This window comes from Eschrichtius robustus, chromosome X (assembly GCF_028021215.1).
Source record: "Eschrichtius robustus isolate mEscRob2 chromosome X, mEscRob2.pri, whole genome shotgun sequence".
NCBI classification, from domain to species: Eukaryota; Metazoa; Chordata; class Mammalia; order Artiodactyla; family Eschrichtiidae; genus Eschrichtius; species Eschrichtius robustus.
Genome location: NC_090845.1, coordinates 43,822,501 through 43,842,984, shown reverse-complemented (window position 1 = coordinate 43,842,984; position 20,484 = coordinate 43,822,501). Strand labels below are relative to the sequence as shown.

The following is a 20,484-nucleotide window of genomic DNA, read 5'->3' as shown; positions in this document are numbered from 1 at the left end:
TATAATTATGGATTTGTCTGTTTCTCCTTTCAGTTCTATTAGATTTTGCTTCATGTGTTTTGAAGCTCTGTTGTTTGGTGCACACACATTTAGGATTGCTATGTATTCTTGGTGGATTGGCTCTTTTATCACTGTGTAATATTCCTCTTTGTCCCTGGTAATTTTGTTTGCTCTGAAGTCTACTTTATCTGATGTTAATATAGCCACTCCTGCTTTTACAAATTAATGTTTGAATAGTATATCTTTTTCCATCATTTTACTTTCTATCTACCTATGTTATATTTGAAGTGAGTTTCTTGTAGACAACATATAGGTGGGGTACTTTTAAAAGCCGTTCTGTGAATCTCCCTATTTTATTTTCTTTTCTAAAATTTATTTATTTATTTATTTATTTTTGGCTGCGCTGGGTCTTCATTGCTGTGCACAGGCTTTCTCTAGTTGTGTCGAGTGGGGGCTACTCTTCCTTGCAGTGTGTGGGCTTCTCACTGCGGTGGCTTCTCTTGTTTCAGAGCACAGGCTCTAGGCTCACAGGCTTCAGTAGTTGTGGCACATGGGCTCAGTAGTTGTGGCTCGCAGGCTCTAGGGCGCAGGCTCAGTAGTTGTGGCACACGGGCTTAGTTGCCCTGTGGCATGTGGCATCTTCCCGGACCAGAGATCAAACCTGTGTCCCCTGCATTGGCAGGTGGATTCTTAACCACTGCACCACCAGGGAAGTCCCTGAATCTCTGTATTTTAATTCATGTACCTATACTATTTACCTTTAACATAGTTATTGATACCTTAGGGCTAAAGTCTAATGTTTTATTATTTGCTTTCTGTTTATTCCCTCTCTTTCTCATTCCTGTTTTCCTTTTCTTGCCTTATTGTAGGTTACTTGAATACTTTTTAGAATTCCATTTTGATTTACATTGTATTTTTTTAATAAATTTATTTATTTATTTTTGGCTGCATTGGGTCTTCATTGCTGCACGTGGGCTTTCTCTAGTTGTGGGGAGCAGGGGCTACTCTTCCTTGCGGTGCGTGGGCTTCTCCTTGCAGTGGCTTCTCTTGTTGCGGAGCACGGGCTCTAGGTGCGTGGGCTTCAGTAGTTGTGGCATGAGGGCTCAGTAGTTGTGGCACACGGGCTTGCTTGCTCCACGGCATGTGGGATCTTCCTGGACCAGGGCTCGAACCCGTGTCCCCTGCATTGGCAGGCGGATTCTAAACCACTGCGCCACCAGGGAAGTCCCTACATTGTATTTTTGAGTATATCACTTTGTATGGTTTTCTTTTTCTTTCTCTCTTTTTTTTTTTTGGAGGTGCTGTGTGGCATGTGGGATCTTAGTTCCCTGATCAGGGACCAAATCCAGGGCCCCGGCAGTGGAAGCACGGAGGCCTAACCACTGGACCACCAGGGAATTCCCTTTATAGTTTTCTTAATGTTTGCTCTAGGTATTAAAATACACATATGTAATATCACAATGTACTGTCATCAACATTTTACCACTTCTAGTAAAGTGTAGAAATCTTATTTTCATTTATGTCCCTTTACCCTCTCACTTTTTAAATGCAATTTTCTTATCTATTTCCTCTACATACATTAAACCCAACATCAGATGGTGTTATAATTTTTGTTTCAAGAATCCGTCATGATTGAAAAAACTCATGAGGAAAAGGATAGTCTGTTATATTTATCCTTATTTTTACACATTTAGTTGTTTCCCTTCCTTTCTGAAGTTCCAAGCTTCCTTCTGTTATCATTTCCATTCTGTTTGGAGAGTTTCCTTTAGCCATTCATTAATGGTAATTCTGCTAGTAAAAAATTTATAAGTTTTCTATTGTCTAGGAATGTCTTTATTTCCCCTTTATTCCTGAAGGATATTTTTGCTGATCATGGAATTCAGATTTGACTTTTTTTTTTTTTTTTGGGCTGTGCCACATGGCTTGCAGGATCTTAGTTCCCTGACCAGGGATTGAACCCATGCCCTCAGCAGTGAAAGTGCGGAGTCTTAACCACTGGACCACCAGGGAATTCCCAGATTTGACTATTCTTTTCTTTCATCATTTGAAAAATGTATCACTTCCTTCTAGCCTTTATAATTTCAGATGAGAAATTCACTATCATCTGAATCAGTGTTATTATACAGGTAATGCATTTTCTTTTATCCCTAGCTGCTTTCAAGATTTTTTTCTTTATCTTTAGTTTTCAGAAGTTATTTATGATGTGTCTTGGTGTGGATATTTTTTAGTTTTCCTGTCTGAGTTTCACTGAGCTTTCTGAATTTGCAGGTTTTGTCTTTCACCAAATTTGGGTCATTTTCACCTATTATTTCTTTGAATTCACTTTTACTTCTCCTTCAGTGACTTCAGTTTTATGAATATTAGCACTTTTGTTGTTATTGTCCAACAGGTCCCTGAGACTGAGGTTTTTTCCCCCCTTCATCTATTTTCTCTCTTTTGTTCAGATTGGAGAAATTCTATTGTTCTGTCCTCAATCACTGAGTCTATCCTGTCATCTTCATGACTATTGAACCCATACTATTGAACCCATCCAATGAGTTTTTTATTTTGATTATTATATTTTTCACTTCTATACTTTCTGTTTGGTTCTTTTTTTGAAACTTCTGTTTCTTTTTTTTAAAATAAATTTATTTGTTTATTTTTGGCTGCGTTGGGTCTTCGTTGCTGCACATGGGCTTTCTCTAGTTGCAGCAAGCAGGGGCTGCTCTTCATTGTGGCGCACGGGCTTCTCACTGCGGTGGCTTCTCTTTCTGTGGAGCATGGGCTCTAGGCGTGTGGGCTTCAGTAGTTCTGGCATGCGGGCTCAGTAGTTGTGGCTCGCAGGCTCAGCAGTTGTGGTGCACGGGCTTAGTTGCTCCACGGCATGTGGGATCTTCCCAGACCAGGGATCGAACCCATGTCCCCTGCACTGGCAGGTGGATTCTTAACCGCTGTGCCACCAGGGAAGTCCCGAAACTTCTGTTTCTTTGCTGAAATTTTATGTATTTCTCCATTTGTTTCTTTTTTCTTTTTTTTGGCCTTGCCACGTGGCTTATGGGATTAGTTCCCCGACCAGGGATTGTACCCGAGCCCTCGGCAGTGAAAGCACAGAGTCCTAACCACTGGACTACCAGGGAATTCCCTCTCTATTTGTTTCAAGAGAATTTGTAATTGCTCATTGAAGCATTTTTTATGACAGCTGCTCTAAAGTTCATTTAAGATAAATCCAACATCTGATTCATCTCAGTGATATATCTGTTAATTGTCTTTTCCCAGTAAAGTTGTGATTTTACTAGATCTGGGTATGATGAGTGTTTTTCCATTATCTCCTGGACATTTTGGATGTTAGAAGACTCTGGATACTACTTAAATCTTCTATTTTGGCAGGCAGTAACACTATTTAGGTTTAGTGCACAAGTCCTAGCCTACTTTTGTGGGCTGTGGTTCCAATGACAATTTTGTTTTTAGAACCCTTCCGGTCTCCTTTGTGTGCTATTTGAAGCCACCTTGAAAACGGAGGTGGCATTGCACACTGTAGTTCAGTTCTCAGACCTTCAGGCATGTTGATTTAGTCAGTTTTACCTTGTGGTCAGTCAGGTGTCTTTCTAGGACTTCCTATACAGATTTAAAGAATCCCTTTCTCCAGCTCCCTCCTCTCTGAGATCCTCTCTTCACTCTCTAATTGAGAGAATGAGGGCACTAGCTGCCACTGGCTGACAAGGGTAAAAGTCTGGACCCCTCACTCTGTCTCTACTGACATGGCAACACCAGGTAGGGGGAGCATCTCTCTGGATCCTTTCCTTATGCCGGGTGGGAAAGGAGTGGCAGATGTCCAAACTCCCCCATGTATTCTCAGCCAACACCACTGGTGGGAGAGGAAAGTGCCTCCCCAGTCACCTGCCACTTGATGGGGGTCAGGAGATCCTGTGCCTCCCTGGACCATCCCATGTCACCAGGTTGACGGGAGGGGGGCTGGGAGATGCCAGGCCTGCTGGGGCTGAAAGTGCTAACCCTGGCTACCTGGTGCTGCTGGGTGAGCCACAGCAGTGTGGATTCCTTGCTGGTTATCTGCTGATGGCTCCAGCAGGGCACAGCACCGCCACCAACCCCACCCCCACTCCCGACCAGTGCCATTGTGGCTCCAGCTTGCTCTCCATGGGGGGAGGGGGTGTGCGGTGCTTCCCAGGCTGCCTGGTGCCACTGGGACTCACACTCAATCTTGGCTTGTGCTCTTCGAGGGAGAGGGAGGGGAAAGCGTAGGAAAGTGTTTCCCCTAGCTGCCTGCAGCTACTGAATGGGGCACCTAAGTCGAATGTCCCTATTCAGTCACTGCTGACACCATAGGCTGCTGTAGGGCAGGTGTTGTCAAAAAGGTTTCTCTCCTGCTGGACTGGGTTTCTCTCCTTTCCAGGTGCTTTGGCCAGAAAGATCAGGTTTTTGGTTTTTTTTTTGGCTTTGCTGTTTTTTGTTTGTTTGTTTTGGTCTGCTCTGATTGGAGATCCTAGGTTACAGGCTTCCCCAGCACCCAGTCTGGAACGTTGAAAAACCAGGGAGCTCACCTCCATGTTTTCTCAAGTCCTGAGGTCTCTGGCCAGCCCACATTCCTCTTTCCAGTACCAGAGTCTCTTTATGATGGACTTTTGTATTATTTCCGGGGATTTTAGTTGTACTTAGCAGGGAGGAGCAAGGAGAAATGAGCCTATGCCATCTTGTCTGGAACTTGAAGCTACCTCATCACTTAAAAGAAATTAGTGAGGGCTTCCCTGGTGGCACAGTGGTTAAGAATCCGCCTGCCAATGCAGGGGACACGGGTTCGAGCCCTGATCCGGGAAGATCCCACATGCCACGGAGCAACTAAGCCCTTGTGCCACAACTACTGAGCCTGCGCTCTAGAGCCCGTGAGCACACGCGCTGCAACTACTGAGCCCACACGCTGCACCTACTGAAGCCCACGTGCCTAGAGCCTGTGCTCTGCAACAAGAGAAGCCACAGCAATGAGAAGCCGGCGCACCGGAACTAGAGAAAGCCAGCGCACAGCAACAAAGACCCAACGCAGACAAAAATTAAAAAAAAAAAAATTAATGAAATGATTAAGAAAGAGATTTCTGTTTCAGTTGGAAAACACGAAGAATTTGCCATCATGATGACTTCAGCTTGCACTTTAAAGCCAAAACGACTTTTCTTTCTTTCTTTCTTTTTTAATTTGTAAATTAGAACTGCTAATGCTTGGACTTCAGTGGAGAGAGACTTTCAGAAGGCCTAGGGGACTGTGTATCTGTCTTTGTTGAGCCACTCCTTGATGAAACTGGATGCAAGATCTCTAGACCACCTGTGCTATTGTGCAGACACTATGGTGGTGTAACTTGCCAGCAATGGGCTCAGGGGACCAAAAGTGAAAAGGCCAAAGAAATATAGAGAAGTAAATTATCACTCTTGGCAAGACCTTCCATCCTTCTCTTTTCTTTCCAATCTCTCTCTTACTCATCACACCAGTTTCACATGATAAAAATCAATAATAGGCCCTATTTTCCTTAGACAAGTAAAACAGCTACTTTCCATATAATTTTATCTGTCTGTGTACTGTACTATATATGTAAATCCATAGACAAATGGTCTGGAAGAATACAGACCAAATTGAGAATGGTAGTTACCAATGGGGAGTAGGGATCAAAGAGCATTTTTAGATTTATCTCCATTTTTTTCAGGGAAAATAAAATGGTATTATTTGTGTAATTAACAATTAGTAGTAAAACAACCCGTGCATCTGCCGAGCCACATGAGAGAGACTGATAAGGAAAAGAATACAAGATATGCTCCCTTTTCCTCGGCCAAAAATTATTTCAAACTTGTGAAATCTGGTAACACCTAACCTTTGTTCAGAACTTCATGACTATGACTCACAGGAATATTTTCAGATAAAATTTGGAAAATTGATGATTTTTCAAACAAAAAAGCAATTGTAAACACCTGGAGAATTTTATCTGCACTCATGGTTGAAATGAAAACATGTAAAAATGGTCTTCATATGCACATAAGTAAATACAAAGGAAACTACAGTGAGAGTATAGTCAGTGTGATAAATTCACGAGCCCTGGTAACCTCACTTGATTCTTTGCTATATACTGATATCCAAAATAATGCTATCAAGTAGAAACAATCTGCAAAAAAAAAAGTTGGAGAGAACTTTTAATTCACAAGAGTTCATTTGTGAAGGCTATATTCATGGAAGGAGACAGAAAATCAGTGTGTGGAGAATCTACTGTGTTCCAAGTGTTTTAACTTATATTTTCTCATCTAATCCTTCCCCAAACCCTCCAGATAGTAATCATTATTCCCACTTAACAGGTAAACAAACTGAGGCTCAGAGAGAAAATAACTTTCCCCACATCATTAATAGACAGTAGACATGCTTCATACAAAATGCTTTTTACTCTTGTGTAGGTTTCATTATTTAAAGCATCCACCATTTTTATTCCAAGGGAGAGTAGAAATTGCCAACTAACCTAGCCCAGTATTCATTAAACATTTGTGGCATGATGGGATTTCCCGGCGGGCCAGTGGTTAGGACTCCTCAGCGCTTTCACTGCCGGGGCCCGGGTTCAATCTCTGGTCAGGGAACTAAGATCCCGCAAGCCAAGCAGTGAAACCAAAAAGGAAAAAAAAAAAGAAAGAAATGATTTACAAATGAAGAAATACACACCTATTCCTTGAAATACTTCTTCCTTTTTAGGTGTTAACTGCAATTGAGTTGGAAGACTAATTTTCTTACCAATAAACTGAAAAGAGTTTAGTGGAATCAGGTAATAGCATACACCCAATGGATGAATTATAATCAGTGAAGCTTCCTTTTACCAGATGGTTAATGACCTTTATAGACCAAATATGTATTCATGCTGATGCCACAGATTGATAATATTGGCTCTTTCTCTTCTTAGAAGTCTGTCCAGGCTTGTGATTTATTTCCACAAAGAACAAAATGTTCTGATGGAATTTAAAAACAAAATGAAACACCAACCAACACCATTAGTGTTACAGGGCTAGGCTATAGTTCCCAGCTATTCATTCAAACACTAATTGAGGTGGGGCTGTGAAGGTGTTTTGTAGATATGATTCAAGTCTTCCTGACTTTAAGTAAGGAAGATTATCCAAGATAATCTGGGTGGGCCTGATTCAATCAGTTGAAGGCCTTAAGAGCAGAACTGGGGCTTCCCTGAAGGATTCCCACCTACGGACAGCAGCATCAGCTTGTGCCTGAGAGCTCCAGCCTGCTCGTCCTGACACTCCCCTCTACAGACTGCAGATTTTGGACTTACCTAGCCAGCCCCCACGATCACCTAAGCCAATTCCTTGGTTCTGTTTCTCTGGTGGAATCCTGAATGACACAATCACTATCTTTACTTTTAAATCCAGAATCTATATGTACTTAAGACAAAAATTAATTTCCCCTGAACTTTGTCTTCTCTCCTTAGATTGGATTTTTCTAAATCGGAAATTTCAAAAGGGGTGAACTGTCCGATTCCAGAGAATGCTCAGCTTTAGAGACTAACCATCATTTTCCATATTAGAAGTAAACTGCACCATGTGTGGCTTAGGCGAAGAGTGGTTCCTCTTGGAAACCATCATCTAAGTGAGTTCTCAGAAGTCTCTGTATCTGGCTTTCTGAAGATATAAGCACCAGGATCTTTGGGATAGAAAGCCATGAAAACTGTTCCAGGCCTTCTATGCTCTATTTAAGGCCATCCATAAGTCCTGCATGTCTGATGGGATACATGAACCAGTTGTTGTTTTTGTTTGTCTGAGTCACAACAGCAATAATTTGGTTCCTGAAGTTCTTCAGAAATTTCTTGGAGGTTTTTTACTTCTCTGAGAGACCTTACCCAAATGATCTCATCTCATTCTTTATCCCTCTGAAGAAACTTTTGGGTTATTTGGAGAAATGTTCTTAAACTTTTCCCCTCCCGTCTGTTTATGGTATATTCTAAACTACACGGATTATAAGCTTCATGTGGCAAATACTGAGAGTTGTTTACCCAATATCCGTTCTTTTCATGTTACTGTCAGAACCTCAATTTTTCAGGGAGACAATATGCCCAGTAAGAATACTCATCTCCTCAGACTCCCTAGAAGGTAGGATGGCCATGTGATCCAGCTCTGGCAAATGAGATATAAGTTGAAGTCTACTGAATGAGACTTCTGGGAAAGTTACTGTTTTCCCAATGGAAAGGTACAGACTTAGCCGGCCTTTTGCCATTCACCTTCTCCATTCTTTCTACCTAGAATGCAGTCACCATACCTAGAGGTCTGAAAGCCACGTTACTGGCATAAAGAAAAAGTTACATGTTTAGGAGGGCAGAACAGGAATATAGAAAGAACCTACGACCTTAAAGACATTTCGGAGTTGTTGGGCTGCCTAGCTGCCTACCTCAAGACTTTGTTACGTATGACCCATCATCTCAGCTCATATAAGTTCAATACTCATAGTTGTTCAGTCAGTTACCAATTGAGCGGCATTAGACTACTAGAGCCCCCTACACATGTTTATATTTGTATTCATCCAACCAGTATTCATTTGCCTTAGGCAGTATTTGGCTGCCTGAGGCCAACAGGGGGCAGGTACAGAAGTCTTGGTGGCTGTCCACAGTGAGTTTTGTGTCGTTTTAGAAAAATAAGACACAAGAAAAGTAATACTTCAGAGTTTTGTGTGATTAAGGTGAAGACCTAACACTGAGGCTAGAATTTTTACTTACTTTATTTCAATGAATACTCAAAATAACTACAAAGCAGTCATAATTCTCATTTTACAGAGCACAAAACTAAAGACATAACTTACAGAGATCTACACAGGTAGTATGTAGTGGAATGTAAGTCAAACCCAGGTCTGACGTTTCTCAAACCCATACCTGTTGTTCTTTGCAGCTCTGACATGACTAGTTCAAACGATCAAGGGTCAGTGGCTTATTGGAGGAGATGGAAATCAGGCCAGTCCAGAAGGAAGGGCAGAATTTGAAGCTTTTGGGTAAGGGGGCGGGAAAAGTGGAAGAGTGATCAAAGGATTCCAGGCATGGAGAGGAACATAAGCAAAGACCAGTTTTCACTGATCATGACTATCACCAGTCAGGAGATCAAACGGCTAAAGTGGAGGACTGAGTTCTTCAAACAAGTAACTGTGATAGCTGCTGTGGGCTATACCAAAGTTAATTTTGTGAAAGTACCTGGCATGTGTTGCCACTCAGTTTTTTAAAAATTTATGTTATTGAAGTATAGTTGAGTTATAATGTTGTGTTCATTTCTGCCATACAGCAAAGTGTTTGTTATACATATATATATTCTTTTTGATACTCCTTTCCATCATGGTTTATTACAGGATATTGAATACAGTTCCTTGTGCTATACAGTAGGACCTTGCTGTTTATCCATTCTATATATAATAGTTTGCATCTGCTAATCCCAAACTCCCAAGCCTTCCCTCCCCCACTCCCTGCCACTCAGTTTTTGATGTTGTTTTTGTTCTTTAAGAAAGTGGCTTCCCTGGTGGCACAGTGGTTAAGATTCCACCTGCCAATGCAGGGGACACGGGTTCAATCCCTGGTCCGGGAAGATCCCACATGCCACGGAGCAACTAAGACCATGCGCCACAACTACTGAGCCTGCGCGCTAGAGCCTGCGAGCCACAACTACTGAGCCCGCGTGCTGCAACTACTGAAGCCTGCGCGCCTAGAGCCCGTGCTCCGCAACAAGAGAAGCCATCGCAATGAGAAGCCCGTGCACCGCAATGAAGAGTAGCCCCTGCTCACCACAACTAGAGAAAGCCCGCGTGCAGCAACAAAGACCCAACACAGCCAAAAATAAATAAATAAAATAAATTTATTTAAAAAATCAGATATCATTTAAAAAAAGAAACTGGTCCCAGACTTGAAAACGAAGGTGTTCATCATTTGGATTACTCCAGAAGTTGACAATCTAGCTTGTCAACTGTGCGATGTTGACAATCACAAGATGATTCGAGATTAATGATAACAAAACCACCCCCAGAGGCTACGCTCTTAACTACTATGCAGGGCAAAACCCTGCAGTGTATGGGATGCATGGGAGGAAGTGAGCAGAGACCTTAAGTAGGGGTCCTAGTGAGGAGGCCGATGTAGCAACCATGTGCCTACATTAGGTTGATAAGTATGGACATGCAAAGGAGAGGATGGAGAAGAGAAACATTTCAACAACAGGGCTAGTTAAGAGCTGCCTAGCAAGGGGTGGGGTGGGTTGGGGAAGAACATTCTAAGATGACCCCAAAATGTCAGTGGTATAACTGAGATAATTTCGTGTCATCAATGGAAACAAGGATGCCAGGACAGGGAGACCATTTGGGAAGGAGGAATGTGATGAGTTCAGTGTACTACATGGTGAGACCAGGAGAACAATTAAAATTTAACTACTCGAGTGAAGATATTTGGTAGAGTTGAAGATTGAGCAACAGCAGCCAGATAAATGGCTGTCCTTAGCGGTGCTGGTTGAAGCTGTGAGAAAGGTTCATGGACCTAAAGGAAAGGACACAGAGATCAAAGCAGAGGATTCACGACTGACCCTTGTACCATGATAACAGCTGAGGTGGAAGAGGGAAAAGGAAGAGCAGAGAGAAAAAAAAAAGAAATGAAGAGCTAACCAAAGAGACTGTCTCAAAGAAGTAGGAAAAACTGAATCTAGCACAGTGCCTGGCCCAAAAAGCAGTGCTCAGTGAATTCGTGGATGGTGGATAACTGCATTCATTATCACAGGAAACAAGGTGGGAGAAATTTTAAAGAACAAGGCAATGATTATCAGTGAAAAATGCTATAGGGAACAAAGTGTGATTAAAAAACAAACAAACAGGGAATTCCCTGGTGGTCCAGTGGTTAGGACTCTGCACTTTCACTGCCAAGGGCCGAGGTCGGGGAACTAAGATCCCACAAGCCACGTGGTGTGGCCAAAAAAACAAACAACAACAACAACACCCCCCAAAAAACAAACAAACAAAAATAACAACAACCTATGGATCTTGACGAGAAGATTTAGAGGCACTCTTCTGAAATATAAGTGGCACTGACACTCACAGTATAAAGGCGGTTGTAATACACATGAATAGCAATAGAAGATGTGCCACTGACTTGATAGTTATTCAGTTCCTATCCCTTCATCAAGTTGGATTCTTCCTCAACTCTCTTGGTCACTGAGGAAACATCTTTTCTATCAGGATCCAGGTCTGGTCTAAGGTATCAAGCCAAAGGTTGTCTCTTTCCAGCCATCTCTGGGTATTAACTTTTTTTGCTTTCCCTGAATTCCATCCCAAGTAAAAAAAATCACCAACTATTCTTTGGAAAAAGTATTCCCATGAATTTTTCTATTTGTTCTTATTCTTTTTCTCTTTTACTCTCTAAGCACCTTCTTTCTGCTTCTTTACCCCCAACTTGGATCTAAAAACAGATAATATATTTACAAAGTTCAAAAATCAAAGCTGTAAAAAGGTATACATTTAGGAGTCTCATTCCCACTTCTGACCCCATCCCGCTTGGTTTCTCTTGCCTCCTATGGGCAACTTTTATTGGTTTATTTGTCCCTTCAGTGGTCCTTTATGCAAAATTAAACATATATATACATGTACTTATTATCTCCCCTTTTCTTACACATAAGGTAGCACAGGGGGTACACTGTTGTAGACCTTGGTTTTGTAACCTACAAGTAACATTACTCCTTATCAGTACTGCCCACTGAAGAAAAGCCCACAACCTAAACGTTGTGACTTATGTTTTATTTGGGGACTTTACTGAGAGAGGACTATAGCCCAGGAGACGGCCTCTCAGATAGCTCTAAGGAACTGTCCTGAAGAGGTAAGGGAGGGTCAGGATATATAGGAGTTTTGCAAAAAAAAAATGTAGTCGAACATCAAAAGATTATTGCTAATCACACACAGAAAAGACATCTCCAGTGAATGATTTTAGTGCTCTTCTATGTATGGGAGGATGCAAGAGTCTGGGCTCATCGAAATTACTCCTTTGATATGCATCTTAACTATCTAGGGCCAGTATCCTGTTTTTCTCCATCTGAATTCCCATGAGGGTACACCACTGGGGGGGGGGGGCTGCAGTTCCTGATGGCTTAATGGCAGGCAACACTGTTATTTACTAGAATGGCAGGCAACATTTTTTGTCCACAGTACATAGAGATCTTTGTTTTTTGCTATTCGAATGTTGTTTCTCTGCCCATCTTTGATCTTCTTCCCCCACCTTTAATGCTTTGTACAGCCCCCTTGTTCAGGCTTTCTAACTGCCTGAAGGGCCATATGTATTTTGAAAAATACCCACAAGTAATTTTGATATGCCCCTCTCTCTGGAATAGTGGTTAACAGACAGCCATTTAAACCCCAGCTCTACCACTTACCTGCTATGATAATGCTGGTCTTTAGGAGAAAGGAGACTCAGGGTTACTAGTCTCCTCCCCCACTTCCCTGGACAATCCTGCACATGTTCTATTGATGATGATGGCCAAGCTCATCCCTAAACTCTCCAAGTGGGAAGATGTCAAGAGATAAAGAGGGAGGATAACATCTGAGAGGGACTAAATGACTAACTTTCCCCACAAGCCCAAAGCAAGTAGCTGACTGCCGTTTTACTTTAACTCAGCCCCAGCATCAACAAAGCACCACTCTGGCTTATGCAACACATTTCCTCATTGAATAAAACAAACTTGAATACGAAAACACATCAGAAGAAAATTTAAGTCAGAAACTGCTGTGCTCTTCTCTGTTTCCAATGCATACCACTGATGTTCTTAAAGCTCCCCAGGAGCCTCAGTGGGCAGAGACCCTGTTTACTATTTCAACACAAAACGGGGGGAAAAAATAAATATTGTAGAATGTTTTTATTCCAAAGCCAATCAAGGAGAGTACATGAAGAGAGGAATTACAGAAAAGAATAAAATCTGATAGAGTAGAATGAAGCACTGGATTATGTCATTCAGTCAAAAATATTTATTAAATATAGATCACATTACTGGACCCTAAGCTACTCTCTATGAATACAAAGGTTTCTAAGCCTTGATTTTAGTGCTTGGGGAACTAACAGTCTAGGACAGAGCTTCTCCAACTTTAATGTATATATGAATCCCCTGCACACCTTGTTAAAAGGTGGAAGCTTGCAGACAGAAAATGTTGCCTGCCATTTCAGTAAACGATGTTGTCCACCATCAAGCCAGCAACCACTGCAGCTGTCCCCTGCCCCATGGTGCGCCCTGGGGGAATTCAGGATGGAGAAAATCAGGATACAGGCCCTAGATAGTTGAGATGCATATCTAAGGAATGATTTCTATGAGCCCAGACTCTTGGATCTTCCCATACATAGAAAAGGACTAAAACCATTAACTTAGGATGTCTGCTTTTTGTGATTAGCGGTAATCTTTTGATGTTCGACTACATGTTTGTTTTCTCAGCAAAAACTCCTATATATCCTGGCTCCTCCCTTACCTCTTTGGGACAGTTCCTCAGAGCTATCTGAGAGGCTGTCTCCCAGGCTATAGTTCTCAGTAAGGTCCCTGAATAAAACATATATATATATATATATATATATATTCTTTTTTTTAAATACTCTTTTCCATTATGGTTTTTCATAGGATGCCGAATATAGATCTCTGTGCTATACAGTAGGATCTTGTTGTTGATCCATTCTATATATAAAAGCTTACATCTGCTAACCCCAACCTCCCACTCCATCCCTCCCCCAATCCCCTCCCCTTGACAACCACAAGTCTGTTCTCTATGTCCGTGAGTCTGTTCTGTTTCACAGAGAGGTTCATTTGTGTCACATTTTAGATTCCACACGTAAGTGATATCATATGGTATTTGTCTTTCTCTGTCTGACTTATTTCACTTTGCATAATGCCCTCCAGGTCCACCATGTTGCTGCAAATGGCATTATTTCATTCTTTTTCATATCTGAGTAGTATTCCATTGTATATATGTACCACATTTTCTTTATCCATCCGTCGATGGACATTTAGGTTGTTTCCATGTCTTGGCTATTGCAAATAGTGCTGCTATGAACATAGGGGTGCATATATCTTTTTGGATTAGAGTCTGAATAAAATATGACTTGCAACTTTTAGGCTGTATATTTTTCTCCAGTTGACAGGCTTATTCAACAGATCTGGAATGGGGCCTGATATTCTAACAAACTCTAGGTGATGCTGATGCTGATGGTCTACAGGCCACACTTTGAGTAGCAAGGGAGGAATGGATAAAGAAATAGAATAAAGTGTTACAGGAAATCTATACAGAGTACTGTGTGAGCACCAAAGAGGGACTGCGCCTTTGTGAGAGTTAGAAAAGGCTTCGTAAAGAAGGAGCCTGATGAGCTGAGCCTTATTCTCTGGGTGATCGCAGGGAAAAAGTCAAGAGGTCTACACCGTAGTTCGGTGATTATGGTTTGAGTTGGCCAGGCCATCTAAATTTTCTGACCCTCAAATTTATCATCTGTAAAATGAGGGATTGAAAATGTCCATACGCTTCACAGTCCTAAAACTAGATGACTCTAATGAGATAATTTTTTTTTTTTTGGCCACACCACATGGCATGCAGGATCTTAGTTCCTCGACCAGGGATCAAACCCGTGCCCCCTGCAGTGGAAGCACGGAGTCTTAACCACAGGACCGCCAGGGAAGTCCTGGGATAAATTTTAAAATCACTTAATATATGCTCAGTTTATAAGTTAGGGTGAAATAGTATAAAAGGTTCTATTAATGAGCCTAACAAACTGACCTACAAATGATAAATGAAAGTACATCAATCAATAAGAGAACAGCACTTAAGTCTTAACAGCCTCTTATATGTGTTTTCTCTTATTCAGTTGCCTATTTGTAGGTGGGTGTATGGCTTCGCAACTGAACTACTTTAAAAGATCACCATACTACTTTGCTCAGCACAGTAATACTTAACATCCATAAAGCACCATTTCAAGGCACTTTACAAACATCAGTTAATTACTTGTCACGCCACTTGCAAGTTACTTTTCATTAGTCCAATTACTAGTGGACAGATTAAACTGAAATGGGGAAGGCAGGCCCCAGAGGGAGGATCAGAGCCAAGAGAAGGATGCTGAGGGCTCCCTGCTACCTGTGCACCTGCTCCCTCAACATCTATTTATAGGTAAGAACCTGCCCTGACCAGGAAAGCACCAAAACACTAGTAAAGGAAAAAAAAAAACGCTGCTTCTGAACATCTTGCTTGAGTTTGCCACTAAAAGCCAAAATGTCACAAATGTCAAAGGAGAGAGATGAAGTAGTATAAAGGTTTACTGCCTCCCCAGCTGAGTAGGACCGATTGCCACCCTCTTCAAACACTCGATCAAAAAAGGAAACCAAGTCAACGGTGAATGACTCCATTTTCACAAAAAAAGTTTTCATTACTAAAATTCAAATGAAATGTGGCTTTTTTTAGTGTTACACTTTTAAAGGATAAAATATTTTCTCGAATGGATTTTGAAGGAGTAATCATACCTTAATTACAGTATCTTCTCTTCCTATGGAAAACAGAGTTAAATATGTCCCTTTTATTATTTATTTATTTTTTTGGCCGCACCATGCGGCATGCAGGATCTTAGTTCCCTGACCAGGGATCCAACCCGTGGCCCTGGCATTGGGAGCACGGACTCTTAACCACTGGATCACCAGGGAAGTCCCTAAATATGTCCCTTTTAAATGAGAAAAACACAGTGCTTTGTGACCACCTAGACGGGTGGGATAGGGAGGGTGCGAGGGAGACGCAAGAGGGAGGAGATATGGGGATAGATGTATATGTATAACTGATTCACTTCGTTATAAAGCAGAAACTAACACACCATTTTAAAGCAATTATACTCCAATAAAGATGTTTAAAAAAAAAGATAAAATCATAACTCACACAAATATAAAATGAAAAAAAAAATGAGAAAAAATTTAAACTCAGCACAGCAAGAATTATCCAATAAGTAGGAAGTAATTTTTGCTATCTTGCACAGTTCTGTTTTCTTCCCCCAAATGCTCTAAATATACATGTAGAAGCTTTATACATAGAAATAATGATAATAAATGTTATTTTTAAAACTAACCAATCTGCAGTTTCTCTGATTTATGGGCTGGGAGAGGGAGAAATTGGGTACGAAGGCTGATAAATTTGGTAGCAATTCAAAAATAAGGTCCATTTGTATAAACCTGAAAGTATATCACAAACAATTCACTATTTTCTTAAATATGGAAGAAAAAGATGCCTAATCTTAGTAAGTATTCAATCATAACAAAACGTACCTTTTAACAAAGGGAGCGTGATATTGGAAATTCCTTAGATTAAAACAGGTTTTCTACTTCCTTTGCATTTCTCCAGAGTGCTTTGTACACACAACATGGCATACAGTTCATTTCTCATTAACATAAGACAGATTAGACCATTGTATTTTACTTTTATCATTAAAAAATGTGTGTCATGATCATATTTTGGTACATGCATGAGTAAATATATGTTATAGAAGTGCTCTTCAAAAATTAGTGTTAATTCTTTTTCATTTTAACAATATTTATTACAAATCACATTTTATAAACACTAGATAAATTACATACAAAAGCTAGATATAAATATACAGAAGCAAAAACAGCAGTACTATTAACACAAGAGAAATAAGCTAATATAATGTCTAAACATGTATAACTTAATAAAATTACTAAGTTTTCATTGCTAATACTTTTTCATGAATTCAAAAGCTATTCAGAAATGAAATGTAGAATACTCTAATTACAATCAAGGTTTAGAATGATAGAAACAACAACCGTAGCACTACTTATTTTTAAAAAATCTTTTCAAACATTCAGAAGCAAAGAACTGTCCTGAAAGACAAATTAAACTTGGGTAAAAGCTCTTATCTGACAGAAGAGTATAAAATTTTAGGCTTTGGTTAATAGATACTAAATTTAGTGGAAATTTTTAAACTAACATCTCCCTTATATGTAATATTCCTGAGTTTTTGCTAAAATACCATAGGTAAAATAAAGAACTCAATTTACAGCGTTGTATAACATTGTATTATATTTTTGAAAAACAAAGTATTGTGATTTTTTAAACTGTGAATAATGGGATTTAATAATGTAATTATGATCAGAAAGAATATGTTTAATTTAGCTTACCTATGAGAAAAATTAATGTCCTCTGACTACTACTTGGCAAAGCTCATTTGTAAATTATGATAAAAATTATATTAAACCCATCACCGATTTTTATTTGCATCTTATGAATTCATTTTGATTTAAAGGATAGGCTATGTAGAATAGAATGCTCCTGTAGAAAGACTGAAATGATACAATGCTAATACAAGGTGAGGCACAGGGTAGGTGGTCAATATTACTTATTAATTTAAAGTGAAAATCTTTTAATGTATTATTTCTGAACATCAACACACAATTCAATGCAATAGTTGTAAATGAATCTGAAAATATCCACAAAAATATTTTCAGTTTAAACACAAAAATACATTGTTAGTAACAATCATAAGAGGAATTTTTACAAGTGATTATTTTCAGCCTTAGTTTTATCAAAACATAATTAAATTCAAGGTTCCTTTCAAAAATAGACCTATGAAAGCTAACTTCTGATTAGCTGCTCTGTGTGGTGTAGATGGCAGGTTCAGTCCCTCCTCACAAGATCAACCTATCAAGATCTTCTGATTACCTTATGTTACAACAAACCCCTTAAAACAGAGTTTCCCCTGGGCACTGAATCGATTTGCCTAAGGATTGGTCCAGGAATGTGGATTTTTAAACAAGTAGCTCTCCCCTGCCCCCTGGTAAATTATTACGGTCAGGTTGATCTGGAAAATAATGCTTTAAAGCAACCAAAATAATTTTACCATACTTGAACATTGATTGATAGAAGTGGCATATCTAATGAAAATCAAATTTATCTAGTTTTTTAATAATCTGCATAGCTTATCACTAGCTTAAGTATTTCTTACCTAAATGTTGCAAGGTTTTGTTTTAATTCTAATAGCTCATAAGAGCTGATAAAACAGTGATCACCTTTTTGAACTGCTGGTGATTGGGCTTCTATAGTTTCAGTGTTGCATATACCTTTTCCTACCAGGAAGCAGAAGAGTCATCTAGCAGTTGTATTCAAAAACTAAACAATGTGGAATTTATTCAAATAATCATACTACTCACAAAGTAGTCTTTAAACAGCTATACCAACATCAGTTAGTAGAGTTACTTGCAAAACTGGTTATCAAATACCTATTAATTTAAAAAACTTAATTTACAAAGTATTATGTCAACTCTGTATACAAAATTTCATTTGCCATATTATGCAACTAGGAAGCAAATATTTAACTGGATGTATATACATGAAAAAAATGCGCATAGGTTCATTCTAACTGATCTGCTAGTAATGAATCCTTCTAAATTAAAAAAGAAAATAAGCAATGGAATATATTCTCAAATATCATGGAGTACTGAGGAAAGTGTAAATTAGAGATTTGAAAGAACGTTTAATTAGGACTAAAATCATGAACTGTTAGCCACTTCTATTTTCTAATAACAGTATCATATGCAGAGAAACAAAACCTACAAGCTCACTGAACTGGGTTAAATGGTTTTTAAGCTGATTAAAACTACTTAATTTAAAGTGAACTCTTTTTGAACCTCAACTAAATGATGCAGTATTCAACAACTTATTTTAAAAATGACTAACAATTTTAGCATCAGCAAAAAAAAACATTGCTAATACACAAATTGAAAAGGGCTTAAAATCAAGTCCTTGGTTCCACATTGCACTTCATTTTCCCATTTGTATATCAGCAAAGTTGTAGAAGCTGTCTACATCTCCAGATGCCGCATCCTTGCTTTCTGATACAAACATCTATGTTAAACATAAAAGAGACAAAAAATACATGCTAGTAATCCCCAAATTCCAAAGCCCATGTTCTTCACAGAACAGTCACAGGCTTGCTATTTAAAAGAAATTCAAGTACATCATTTATAATATTTGCGGATTTTCTGTAGAATTCATGAAATATAGTTTCAAAAGCTATGATGCAATTGAGCTCCTTTAAAAGCACTTATGATATAATTAAGATCTTTGCTTTCATAATACTTCAGTTGTATTTTATTACACTTGGAATTTCAGTTTTTAAAATATGTAACAGTCAATATTATGAAAGCTACGAATAAAGAGATTTATTTAAAGAACTCTTAATTTCTTCTATTTTCTAAATAAGAATCTCAATAGGCCGAGAAGCAAAACTTGAGATTATCTTTTTCAAAGCTGCTAAAGATATATTACTAATTTTAAATTAACTATTTTCCAAACATCAACAAAGCAGTACTCAATAGAACCCTTCAAAAACAGCTTTTATAAATGTCAGCCAGAAATTAGAGGAGACCTGGGTTCTATTTAGCTTTATCATAAACTAGCTGTATGATGCTGACAATTTAATAAACCTCTCTGGGCTCAGTTTCCACATGTGTAAAATGAGAAAGTTGGATTAGATAATCTTTAACTCATTCAGATCTAAAAACTCCAAATCATATAACCATTTTCTCTCTTCTTCCTTTTCTATTCAATCTGATTTGCCCTCTCCCTTAGTACTGCTGTGATGATAAAATGAGACAAAAAACAAAGTACTTTAAATTATGCAAATTCAAGGGACCATAAGCCAAATCAGACTACAAAATCAAAAATTTCCTCTCAGATACTTATCAAAAAAACCCAGTTATATATACTCATTTAGTCCTCTTATATATTTGGTTTTTAAGCTATATTAAGTTGTTTAAGTTTGAAATTTTCAGATACAGCAACCTCATCAACCATATCTAGAAAATACCTACATGTAGTGATTTCTAGATATAGCTCAAGTTCAAGTTTTGATCAAGTATTACTGAAGCAAATGAAAATGAACACTGGTCAATAGGATTGTCCATCTAAAGTATACAATCTTAAAAATATAACATTTTCAACATACCACTACTTTTAAAAAAAGAAGAACTTGAAGAGACATTTGGTGAGATATTTTACTTTAGAAACATGTATTATTGAAGGTTTTTAATAAGTAGATACTTACTTTGTAAATTTTTAAGCTATTAAAATTTTAGTTTGGCAAGGAAAAACCAAAGCTTAGCTCCCAATTATTTACCATAAATTCTAAAAATCATGATGTGCTGAAAATACTATTTAATTGTAAGGAAAAGGAAAGGAAAGGAAAGGTCTGAATGAAATATAGTCAATAAAATCTTGTACCTTGGTCCCACTGAATATCTCATTGACAATAAGTTGACATCCTTCTACAGCGCCATCTCCATTGAACTCCAAGGCAATAACAGGACCTATAAGCAAACCCAAGAAGTGTTGTCTTAACGTGAATATAAATCTATTCTCAAATTAATCTTTTTATTCTTCCCTGAAGAATCTTCAGCCTCTTCTTTGGGGGTAAGAGAAAAGAAAGAAGGGAATAGACAGATGGGACACGTCAC

The 20,484-nt window shown here is 39.0% G+C and overlaps 1 protein-coding gene across 1 annotated transcript in view; it reads right to left on the bottom strand.

Moving 5' to 3' along the window:
• Positions 1-18,388: 18,388 nt before the first annotated feature.
• The window catches only part of RP2 (RP2 activator of ARL3 GTPase), a 38,457-nt gene continuing 36,361 nt past the window's right edge, over positions 18,389-20,484 (bottom strand). The window contains exons 4-5 of the mRNA XM_068532908.1: positions 20,252-20,337; positions 18,389-18,874 (exon numbers count right to left, since the gene is read on the bottom strand). Coding sequence (XP_068389009.1) covers positions 18,791-18,874; positions 20,252-20,337 — 170 coding nt within the window. The 3' untranslated portion in view covers positions 18,389-18,790. The remainder of the gene's footprint in view (positions 18,875-20,251; positions 20,338-20,484) is intronic.